The sequence below is a fragment of the Delphinus delphis genome, chromosome 1 (genome assembly GCF_949987515.2).
Source record: "Delphinus delphis chromosome 1, mDelDel1.2, whole genome shotgun sequence".
Classification (NCBI taxonomy): Eukaryota; Metazoa; Chordata; class Mammalia; order Artiodactyla; family Delphinidae; genus Delphinus; species Delphinus delphis.
The window spans coordinates 34,851,863-34,863,738 of NC_082683.1; the positions used below are offsets into that span (position 1 = coordinate 34,851,863).

Below are 11,876 nucleotides of genomic sequence, written 5' to 3' on the forward strand. Positions count from 1 at the left end.
TCCAGAGTCTTCCTGGTAGGAATGTTCTACAGCGAGAGGGCTTACTACTTTATTTACTTCTTCCTTTTGTCTACTTGGATAAATAACATATAACAGCACAAGAAGACCCACAGTTCAAATGTTTGGGACTCTAGGTAAGAAGGGTTGTGGTTCAAAGGAAAGAGACCCCTGGGGTCTGAGTGTGGCCATTAAGGAAGGATTTGGGGAGAGGGAATAATTTCAGTTGGGCGTGCAAGGACAGGGCAGGTGTTAGTGCGGAACAGAGTGGGTAGGGAGCATGTAGAATGAGCTTGGTGTCCTCCCAGGGGGATGTGTGGACTGGACAGGCAGGGGCAGGGCGGTGAGTTCTGGTTGGTGATGAAGAGGTCAGGGTAGAGAGGAAAAGTCCATGGGCCAGGAGATATCTAGGAAGCCAAGTCCTGCTCTTGCAGGCTCAAAAAAGGGCAGAAAAGAACTCCTCTCTCCCATCTGCCTCGACTTCAGCTGGGCCAAGATGTGAGGCCCCTGGCTCAAGCACGCAATGATGGGGTTTGCTGTGCTGTGGGTTCATGTGGCCAATCTGTGGTTTAACATTGCTCTGATTTGGGTTTGTCCGTTCCTTTAGGGGCTTCTCGTTGTAGATGACAGAAATTTGGGTGTTGTTGAAACTTTCTTTTCTGCTTGTTACTATTATGCAAGCTAAAGGCTGATTCTAGCACAGTCCATCCTTGTTTTTTTCCTTATCCCTCCAAATACCCTGACTCTGCTGATCCTTCTCAAGGGCTGGCAGGAGTGAGAAGCCAGAAAGGGGTGAACTTGCCAGCTGGGTTCTCTTTGTGGGCAGGGGGACTAATGGCACGTCTCTCCAGGGTCTCTGCCTCCAACTCCCACCTTGCAGCCTGATTCGTTCCAGATCCCCTCCGGGATTTCTCTTCGGGTTAGAAATGATTCTGGGTGTTGGTGAAGGTCTTCTGTCTCCCCGTGGCCTCTTTGTCCACGGCAGCCTGGATGTTCCTGGCTGCTCGGAGGCCAGACTTGATGGCAGTGTCTATCCAGGCGTGGGGCAGGCAGGTGTGCTCGCCAGCAAAGTGGATACGGCCCTCCGGCTGGAAAAGCTGCTGCGAATAGTCCACAAATTGGTAGGGTGTGAACTCAGTGAAGGCGCCCATGATGAGGGGGTCCAGAGACCAGTGCTTGATCACAGAAGAGGGGCACATGCGCCGCAGCTCCTCCTTGGGGATCTGGTGCACAGCCGCCAGGTCCTCCAGGACGATATCCACCACCTGGTCGTTCTTCATGGGTATGAAGAAGAGGGAATCGTCGTCCACGGTGTAGGAGGCCAGCAGGACCCCCTTGCCGCTGGGGAGGCTATGGCTGGGGTAGTAGATGTAACGCGAGGGCCGGTCGGTGATGGAAACTCCACCCCGGATGCCATCCCGCTCCCAGAAGGACTCGTTGCAGGCCAGAACTACCTTGCTGGCACTGGTATAATGCACGGAGCGGAGCGCATCCATCTTGTCCCGGGAGAGCGGGGGCTCAAAGGTGATGAGTCTCGTGGCCTTGGCCGAGGCGGAGATGATGACAAAGTCCGCGGTGAGGGTGGGCAGCGTCGAGTTGGATTCACCCACCCGGTAGGAAATCCGGACCTCAGGCCCATCCCTCACTACCGTCTCTACCTTGGAGCCCAGAAGGATGGTGCCAGGCTTCAAGCTGGCGTTGAGGGCTTTGGGGAGCTGGTCAAAGCCTCCAGTGATCTCGGAAAAGCTGTAGGGGTGAAGAGAGGGGAGAGGGTGAGTGTAGGAGATGCGAGGTCGGTTTGCTGAGTTGCCAGCAGCGATCCCAGTGTGAAAAAGGAGGAAACTAGCCTCCTACAGCCTGCGCTGGTTACTTCGTATACCTCACCTTAACTAGTCTTTGTGAGGGAAGGATTTGTTAACGTTTATAGCTTGGAAGAGGAACACCAGAAAAAAGGGACTTTCCCACGATGACGTGCGCAGTCTAGCTCCAAAGTCCACCACGCAATTTTGCATCCCAGGAGGAGTCCCACAGACCTGCCTTAGGATTCTGGCTCCAGCCCTTGCCCAAGTGGTGTGAACTTAAGTAAGTTACATAACTTCTCTGAGCCCCAGCACCCTCACTGGTAACATGGCTCTGAATTATAGTGCCTACCTTCCAGGTGATCATAGCATTAAATGTGGTAACCCTTGGAAAGTGCTTAGCACAGCACCGGGCACACAGTAACTACTCAACACTCAAGGTTCCCTTTCTCTGCTCTGAGTATTGGAGGAAGAGGCCGACTCGAGTCCTGGTCCAGATCAGCCTTACTCATTACTTGTGAAGACCATGTCAGTCCGAAGGGCCTCCAGGAGGGACTTATAGTATCCAGCGTCCTCATTCATCACATCCCCGATCATCCTTACTGCGCCTCGGCTCAGCAGCCCTTTCTTCAGCAGGTAAGCCTGTGGGGAGGTGGAAGCACCAGAGAGAGGGCCCAGTATGGAAGAAGGGGCCTCAGCAGGGGCCTGGGGTAGGCAAGGTTGGGTGGGGGAGGGGGGACTGGACTCTAGGGAGGTGAAGCTGCGGGCATTGGGAGGAGGGGGTCCTGGCATGCAGGAGACAACCCCAGGGGTCTAGGCTGAGCACAGACCCCCTTCCGTCCCTATCCTGGGACTTCGTTGCCTCACTCACCTTGGTGGAGTAAGAATCATAAAAGGACATCAGGTGGCTGCAGTTGAATTTTTTCAGACTTACTCTGAGCTGCAGAGGAGGGGAAGGGGGAGCAGCTTTGGATTAAAGTCATAGAGCCAGAGGCAGGACTCCTGGGTTCTCTGGATGTTCCTTTGAAGAGGGTGGGGACAAAGAGGGAGCGGATGGAAGGACCAGGGGAAGGGAGCTTCCAGGACCTCCTAAATTGTCTCTTAACTTCCAAATCTCTCCTTCATTTAAAGACCTTTGGAGACTAAAATTTAAGGTGAAGACATTCACTGCAATCTAGGAGGATTGATTCATTACCAAGGATTGGATTACCCGGTGATTCCTTTTCCTTCCACTGCCTAATCAAGCAATGGGCCATTGGACCATACAGGGACAGAAGAGATGGGGCTGGACACTAGGCTTGGGGTGGCAAAACTCTTAGGGGGTGTTAGAAGGAAGGCAGACCAATCATAAGAGGGCCAGGTAGGAGTCAGGTGACCTGGGTCCACCCGCTAACTTGCTAGGTGACCTTTGGCCAGACTCTGTTTTTTTCCTAACCCTGGGGCGGGGGAGGGGGGAGACAGGAATCACCTTGGCAATGGACTGGTAGAAGAGATTCATAGCATTCTTGCCCTTTTCTCTCGGGTTCATGGAATAGCCTAGGAGCTCTGGGTTGGCCTTCACCTCCTTAGTACGGTAGCGTTTTCTGTTGATGAGGTACCAGGTGTTGCCATCGTACTGGAAGAACTTGTTTAGCTTCAGGCCCAGCTTCCTGACATAGGTGTGGACCAACCTGGAACAGATACAGGCATAACATGGCACCCATCCCAATGGCACCTCGTTCCTGCTGACCTCACAATAAAAACCTTTTCCAGGAAAACCAGTTTCTTCACGTGCCCAAGGAGCTCAGACTAACTGCTTCCTCATCTCTAACCTTGCCTCCTCTTACTCTAGCATTAGTTCTTTTCCTCCTGTCTTTGCCCTGAGGGAGACAGGGAGTAGGGAGTTCACCCATCCCTGAATGAAGGCCCTTAAGGAAATCTGAACATATAGAACTGATACAGAGACAGAGACATTTTGTTTCAGATGGTGTTCTAAGTAAGTTTGAGGCCATATCCAAAGACCCCTACTTTGGGCTGGTACTGTTAAATTTTGGTTTTGTTTTTGATGGTGTTTGGAGGGAAATCTCGGGTTCAGTTTCCGCTTAAGGCAGAAAAGAAGCCATATTTTTGGAGGTATGTAGGACACCAGGTGAGGGATCTTTTGTCTTGGAAGCCCCAGAACCAGGGGCTGGGTTCTCCTCCAGGAGTGAGCTCTGCTTTAGGGATTGGGCATATGTTCTGGTGCCAAGTGCCTCCTTGATTTTGAGGAGCTTTGCCACTTTCTCCTAGGAGAACCTTGGGTGAGTCACTTAGTATCTCTGAGCCCAGTTTCTTGATTTGTAAATAGGAAAAATAAGAGTATTAAATTATAGGGTTGCAAGGATCGAATGAAATAATACACATATAGCACTTAGCACAGGGTGGGGCACACAGTGAGTGTTCACTGAACGGCAGCTGTTATTATTATTTATTATAATTATTTTATAGCTTAAAGTAGCATAACTGACATGTAAGTAACTGCCCATATTTAAAGAGAACAATTTGATGAGTTAATGGTAACTATTGTCATTATTAGTCTGGGATCTACCACTTTCTGTATGACCCTGGGCTCTGTCAAGTGGGGGACCAGTGTTAGTCCTGACTCGCAGGACTGAATCCCATGAGACAGTGAATCTGAAAGGGCTCTGACACGATGGCAGCAGGGCTGCCCTCCTCCTAATTCTTCCTCCTTGCCTTTTGCTCCATCCCTTTCCTGAGACTTACCTGTGGGACTTTGGGATTCGCATGGGCCCCAGTTCACAGTACCAGCCCTCTTCCTCATTCCTGAATGTGAACACTCGACCCCCGACATGGTCGCTGGCTTCCAGGATGGTTACCTGGTGTTCAGAGAGGCTGCTGTCATTCCCAGGGTCATGCTCTCACTTCTCCCACCCACTACTCCCACCCCCACTGGCCACAGGCTCTACTCTGGAATTCCCGGCAGTAGGCCCCTGAATGTGCAGGATAACCAAACTGGGCAGAGGGGGGTTCCTCCCAGAGGGTCCTGTGTAACGTAAGCGAGGCAGAAGAGCTCCAGGGTTACAGGGGTCAGAACGCCTCTTGGTCCCTTCTGGTTAGCAGAGCCTTTCTCTACTTTTATTTCCAAAAGAACACAAGTTACAGTTAAGTCTCAGGAGAACCCAGATTTCTGAGGAACAATACCTAAGGTCTGAGAGACCTGGTGGGTTATACATAGTTGTCAAAGTGTTGGCTGTAACCCCACTCCTTTTCTTTTTCCACACAACGATGCAAACTGGAGGTGAATGATTGAGGCCCCTCCAAGGCCTGCTCACCTGGTGGCCCGAGTCCTGCAGGGCCTTGGCTGCCGTTAGCCCTGACATGCCAGCTCCCACTACCACCACACGCTTGGGCAGCGGGGAGGTGTGGAGGCCCTCCTGGGCTGTGACCAGGATGGACTCGTATTCGGGGTCCTGGAAGCACTTGACCAAGTCCTCATCGTAGCCAAGGCAGCTGGGAGTAGCCAACAAGAGCCCCAAGATCAGGATTCCTGGGGCAGAGAGAGGAATGGGGGCTGCCTTTCTGGGGCTCTGTACCCCGCCCTACCCAGAGTGAGCTTGGCTGTGTGGATGAGTGGGAGTGGTAAGATCAGGCAGTGTCTGTCGAATGTGTGGCTGTAAATGTGTGTTTGTGATTGTGTCTGTGTCTATGTTGTATGAATGTTTGTGTGAACGTGCTGGTGTTAGTTGTGTGATTGTGAACGTGGACTACAAGGTCACACGTGTGCACGTGACTAGAAACTCAAGAGTGTGTGCAGCTTCGTATTGGAGTGTAAATTCGCCTGCTTCTCTTGGTGAGTGTGTGTGTGTGTGAGCTTGTCTGTGACAAAGGTGCTGTGACTGTGAGTGTGTGATTATTGCCCTGCATAACCGTGCGATGTCTGTGATTTTATGTGAAGGGGATGTGTTTGTGGGAGAGTGTAGGTACCTGAGTAAATGTGTGGATGAATCTGTACAGAAAAGCGGGAGGGATTGTAGAAATGGGTGTGTGTTGGCCTGCGTTTGGAGGAGAGAGGATGATAGTTATGCCTTTGCTTGAGTTTGAGAGAGAACTCGGTTGCTTGTGTCTGATTCTGTGTGTGCATTGTGCATGAGGTTGGGTGGCGGAGCCTGAGGGTGTCAGTATTCTTCAGGGCCGTGTGCATTTGTGAGAGGATGGATGTGTGTGTGTAGCAGTTCTCTTTGGGGAAGGGAAGCGGGGAAGCGGTGCCCAGTTTCTCAGTGACTAACAGAGCCCCACGGGAACTTGGCAATCCTGTTCTTCTACAGCCTTACAGTATTTTTCCAGAACGCTCCATGTTTCTAACGTGCAGTCAGGACTGGAAACCATAGTTAATGTATAACATGCAATAAGCCCGGAGTGACTGCTACAGTGAACAGTGCTTATGTACAGAGAAATTCACCTAAGAGTCTGAAACTCTGAGAGAGAGGCTGTGTGGTTTCCTTGGTGTCACCTGCTCTAAAGGGGAACAGCCAGGAGCTGGGACACACTGAGCCCCCTTGCATTAGCCCTAGGTTTATTGGCAGGTGAGAACCCCCTTAGTCCAGTCTTTGTACAGGCAGGACAACCGAAGCTCTAAAAAGAAAAGGGAACTTCAGGGACCACCCACGGAGGAGGGGCAGGGACCAAGCTGGTTCCCAGGGCAGGCCTTTCCCAATGCCAGAAGAGCCTTCTGCAGGGGTGACTCCTCAGAAAAGAGGAGAGGGGTAACCATGCCTCAGGCAACAGACAGTCGAGCCTCCCCACAGCCCCCACCAGGCCTACTTCAACCTCCCTAACCCATTCTCCACCCCTGACAAGTTTTCCCATCTCCCTGAGCTACCACCATTCTGTCTCAGTGCCATCACCTTCCCCTTGAGTGGGCCCAACCCCCAGACTCACTCTCCAGACCTGTATCCATCCTCTCAACTCACTTTCAACACCTGGATGTATCCCTAGCCCCTGACCGAGCTCCTGTCCCATCTCAGTTCCCACCTCCCTTCCCCTGGCCTGGCCCTATGCCCAGACTCCCCCTTGGACCCATCTCGACCCCCTGGCTCATCCCCACTCCCCAGTCTAGCTCCCCTCCCTGTTTCACTGTCCAACACCTCCTTCCTCAGGTACTTCCGAGGAGGGACCCCACTTACCTCTCATTTTGACCATGGCCCTGCAGCTCGTGCTGAGCCCGGGACAACTCTCCCTCCCTTTATGAGGATTCGGCTCCACCCAGCAGTAGCTGGCCTCCTCCCACTAGGCTGCCTCAGGGCCCTGTTGGCTGGGCCAAGCAGAGAAGCCCTGCCCTCCAGGCCTGGGCTGTCAGGGGAGATGACTGTTCCATCTCTAGCCTCATCTTCTGCACCTCCACCTTCCTCCTGGCCCATCTCCCTTCCTAGAGAAAGCCCCTTCTCCCAGCTCAGAGCCCAGCCAGTGGGGAGGAGGGGTTGTGGGAACCCAGTGGACTGTACCAAACCTGCTGTGACCATCTCCCAGGAAGGGGTGAGGGTTGGGAATGAGCATCTGGACCGGTTTGGAAGTCCAGTGTCTGGACTCCCAGCGCAGGGCAAAGCTCCTGGCTGCTCCCACTAGAGAACGTCCCTGTTCCACTGCTGCCTCACTGTGGAAGCTTCTGCTCCGAGGTGGGGATTCTAGCCATGAATTCCCATGGGAGGGCTGGGCCCTCCCCACCCCTCTCAGGTGCTCCCTCTGCAGGCAGGGCAGAGGTCTCTGGTCCTGCCCATTTGCAGTGAGGAGTGGCCTTTTTTTCTCCTTTCCTCTGGGGCCCTCAGGGCTTCCTTAGGCGCAGGCAGGTTTCTCTGGCCCTGAAATTTCTTCTCCCGAGGAATCAGGCCATCTGGCTGTGGTGCCAATACTAGCCCTTTGTTCTCTCCACAGTGCAGGTGGAGAGAGAAGTGGGCAGGAAACATGCACAGAGCAGCAGCCTGGGGCTGGGGAGGGGGGCAGGAGTGCGAGCAGACATGCAGCAGCTGAGACACAGGACTCAGATCCTGGACACCAGTGGTGGCATAGAGGAAAGGGCAATAGCAATGGAATCGAATAGAACTGAGTTCGAATCCTGCTTTGTCATGTTGTAGCTGTGTGTCTTAGGACATATGGTTTATACTTCTCTGAGCCTGGGTTTCCTTATCTGTAAAATGGGGCAACAATACTTTCTTTACAGGGTATTTCAAGGATTAAATGAGATGATGTGTGAAGAGCTTGGCATAGGTAGGTACCTAAGCTGGTTTCCTTCTTTCATTTTGGAGATACGGTTTGTCACACACAGTTGTAATATCTTTAAAAAGGGATAGTTCCTCCACCACAGGGTTGCTGGGAGCACCAGATAGAATAATGCTTGGAGAGTTACTGTGTGAATTGCTGGGTTTTAGACGCAGGTCAAGGACTCTCTCTCTCTCTTGCTCTCTCTATTGTTGCTTCTTTTATTTTTAACAGCTTTATTGAGATATAATTTATATACCATACAACTCACCCATTTGAAGTGAACAATTCAATGTTTTTTGTGTATTCACAGTATTGTCCTACTATCACCACAGTCAGTCAATTTAAAAACATTTTCATCATTCCAAAAAGAAATACCCCATACAGTTCAGCCATCACTCCCCCTTCTCCGCATCTCCCCAACCCTAGACGTCCACTATTCTGCTTTCTGTCTGTGTGGGTTTGCCTGTTTTGGACATTTCATGTAAATGTAATCATACAATATGTGGTCTTTTATGACTGGCTCCTTTCATTTAACATAATATTTTCAAGATTCATCCATATTTCAGCATGTATCAGTACTTCATTTTTTATGGCTGAATAATATTCCATTTATGACTAAATAATATTCCATTTATACCACATTTTGTTTATCCATTCATCATTTGGGTTTGGCCATTTGGGTTTCTCCCCACTTTTTGGCTATTGTAGGCAGTGTTGCTATAAACATTCATTTTATCAATATATGGGCATAGTTTTTCATTTTTCTTAGGTATACACTTTGGAGTGGAATCGCTGGGTTGTATGTTAACTCTGTTTAACTTTTTGAGGAACTACCAGATTCGTTTCCAAAATGCCTGTACCATTTTACTTTCCCACCAGCAATGAATGAGAGTTCCAATTTCTCCTCATCCTTGACAACACTTGTTATTATCTGTGCTTTTGTTTATAGCCATCCTAGTGGGTGTAAAGTACGAACTCATTGTGTTTCTCATTTGCACTTCCCCAGTGACCAATGACATTAAGCATCTTCTCATGTGCTTAATGGACATTTGTATATCATCTTTGGAGAAATGTATTTTCAGATCCTTTACCCATTTTTTCATTTGTTTAATTGTCTCTTTATTACTGAATTGTTAGGGCCCTTTATACAGTGTAGATAAAAGTCCCTTATCACATATGTGATTTGCAAATGTTTCTGACAGCCCCATTCTGTGGGTTGCCTTTTTACTTTCTTGGTGTCCTTTGAAGCAGAAATGTTTTCAATTTTGAAGAATCCTTATTTTTTTCTTTTGTTGCTTATGCGTTTGGAGTCATTGCCTACTCCCAGGTCATGAAGACTTACCCTTTGCTTTCTTCTAAAAGTTTTATATTCTTAGCTCTTATATTGAGGTCTTTGGTCCATTTTGAAGCAATATTTGTATATGATGTGAAGTAGAGATCCAACTTCCTCCTTTTGCATATGGTTATTCAGTTGTCTCAGCATATTTTATTAAAAAGACTATTCTTTTCTCATTAAATTGTCTTGGAAAATTTGATCCTTGTCAAAAATCAATTGACCAGGGCTTCCCTGGTGGGGCAGTGGTTGAGAGTCCGCCTGCCAATGCAGGGGACACATGCCGCTGAGCGGCTAGGCCCGTGAGCCATGGCCGCTGAGCCTGCGTGTCTGGAGCCTGTGCTCCGCAATGGGAGAGGCCACAACAGTGAGAGGCCCACGTACTGCAAAAAAAAAAAAAAAAATCAATTGACCATAAATGTGAGCATTTATTTTTGGACTATCAATTCTATTCCATTGATTTACATGCAAATCCTTATGACTCTACCACACTGTCTTGCTTACTGGTTACTATAGTTTTGTAGTAAGTTTTTTTGTTTTTTTCTACGTCTTTGTTGGAGTATAATTGCTTTACAATGTTGTGTTAGCTTCTGCTGTATAACAAAGTGAATCAGCTATACGTATATCCCCTCTCTCTTGCGTCTCCCTCCCCTCCTCCCTATCCCTACCGTCTAGGTGGTCACAAAGCACCAAGCTGATCTCCCTGTGCTATGCGGCTGCTTCTCACTAGCTAGCTATTTTATATTTGTTGGTGTATATATGTCAATGACACTCTCTCACTTCGTCCCAGCTTACCCTGCCCCTCCCTAAGTTTTAAATTGGTAAGTTTGAGTCCTCCTACTTTGTTCTCCTTAAAGACTGTTTTGCCTATTCTGGGTGGTTTGAACTTCCATATGAATTTTAGGATCAGCTTGCCAATTTCTGCAAAATGCCAGCTGGGATTATGATAGGGATTATGTTGAGTCTGTAGATAATTGAGGGAATATTCACATGTTAGCAGCATTTAGTATTCTGATACATGAACATGAGATATCTTTCCATTTATTTAGATCATCTTTATTTAAGCAATGTTTTGTAGTTTTCAGAGTATAGCTTTATACTTCTTTTGTTAAAGGTATTCCTAAGTATTTTATTATTTTGATGCTATTGTAAATGGACTTAATTTCATTTTTAAATTGTTTATTACAACTGTATAGAAATACAGAGTAAGAACTAAGTGGTTTCTGTGCTTTATTCTACTGATATGGTGTACTACATTAATTTTCAAATGTTAAACTAATCTTGCATTCCTGGGAGGTTGGGGACTCTTACAGTTGCTACTGTTACTGACAAAGAGAAGAGGAGGCCCCACAGTTTGGTAGGGTCCAGGCAGGAAATCCTGGTGGAGCCTGAAGTTACCATGGGTCTCATGTACCTACTTTTGGTACTTTCTAGAGAGCACGTTCACCTGCTGAATTAGCTTCACGCTGACAAGCTTCCTGGGGTCTCAGCAGACCAGGAAAGGCCTTGGGGAGTGAGCTGACTGAAAGGGCTTGTCTGGAGACCCTGTGTGGTAGGCTGAACAATGGCTCCCCAAAGATGTCTATGTCCTAAGTCCTGGAACCTTGTGAAAGGGAGTGTGCAGATGTGATTAAGTGAAGCATTTTGAGATGGGGAAATGATCCTGGATTATTCAGATGGGCTCTAAATATAATCATAAGGGTCCTTATAAGACGGAGGCAAGAAGGTCAGAGGGGAAGAAGGTGATGTGAACATGGAAGAAGAGGTTGGAGTGATTTGGCTACAACCCAAGGGATGCCAAAGTAGCCTCTAAAAGATGGAAGATGGAAGAAACAGATTCTCCCCTGGAGCCTCCAGGAGGAGCCAAGCCTGCCAACACCTTGACTTTAGCTCCTTAAGACTCTTTTTGGACACCTCTAAAGTATAAAAGAATACATTTGTGTTGTTTCAGGCCACTACGTTTGTGACAATTTGTTACAGCAGCAACAGGAAACTAATATACTCCACCTCCTGGTTTTCTGGGCAGCACAGGTTTGAGCATTAGAACTCTTTCTCAAACCCCATCACAACCGACTTCTGAGGGCTCTTGTCCCCCTGTCCCTCCTAGTTCTACATCTTGAGTCTCAAAACACTCCTGTGTATGCTCCTGATAGTTCCTCAGAGCTTTGCAGGCATACAACCTGGTGAGATGGGAACACAGCAGTAATGCGATCAGGCCACCAGTGTTTAATTCTTGTGTCAGCTACTCATGAGCTGTGTTGGTGGGCAAGTCACATCACTTTTCTGAGCCTCAACAGATGTGGGTTTCCTTCTTTTCTGTTGTATGTCCTGAGGGAGACTGGTGCAATGGGAACAAACCCTTGACTCAGAACCAGGACACCTGGATGCCAGTTCTGACCTGTTTTACTGTGTGATCTTGTTTAGGTACTTTCCCCTCTGGGTCTCAGCCTCCTTATATATAATATGGATCCAGGGATGGAGCGCGGCATTACATCAAGAATTACAAACTCAAA

At 48.7% G+C, this 11,876-nt stretch overlaps 1 protein-coding gene across 1 annotated transcript; it reads right to left on the reverse strand.

The window, feature by feature from the left end:
- Window positions 1-829: 829 nt before the first annotated feature.
- LOC132420175 (L-amino-acid oxidase-like) lies at window positions 830-6,974 on the reverse strand. Its single transcript, XM_060004351.1, has 7 exons — window positions 6,959-6,974; window positions 5,108-5,322; window positions 4,539-4,651; window positions 3,265-3,466; window positions 2,668-2,736; window positions 2,305-2,438; window positions 830-1,743 (listed from the first exon to the last, which is right to left on the reverse strand). The coding sequence occupies exons 1-7, from the start codon at window positions 6,972-6,974 to the stop codon at window positions 918-920; spliced, it is 1,575 nt and encodes a 524-aa protein (XP_059860334.1). The 3' UTR covers window positions 830-917.
- Window positions 6,975-11,876: the final 4,902 nt, after the last annotated feature.

What these genes read in the sequence shown, in the direction of transcription:
- LOC132420175 (XM_060004351.1), bottom strand. An exon ending in TCTACCAGTCCATTGCCAAG is followed by an intron (nt 2,737 to 3,264) that starts GTGATTCCTGTC and finishes CCTCCTCTGCAG; the next exon opens with CTCAGAGTAAGTCTGAAAAA. An exon ending in ATGATTCTTACTCCACCAAG is followed by an intron (nt 2,439 to 2,667) that starts GTGAGTGAGGCA and finishes ACCTCCCCACAG; the next exon opens with GCTTACCTGCTGAAGAAAGG.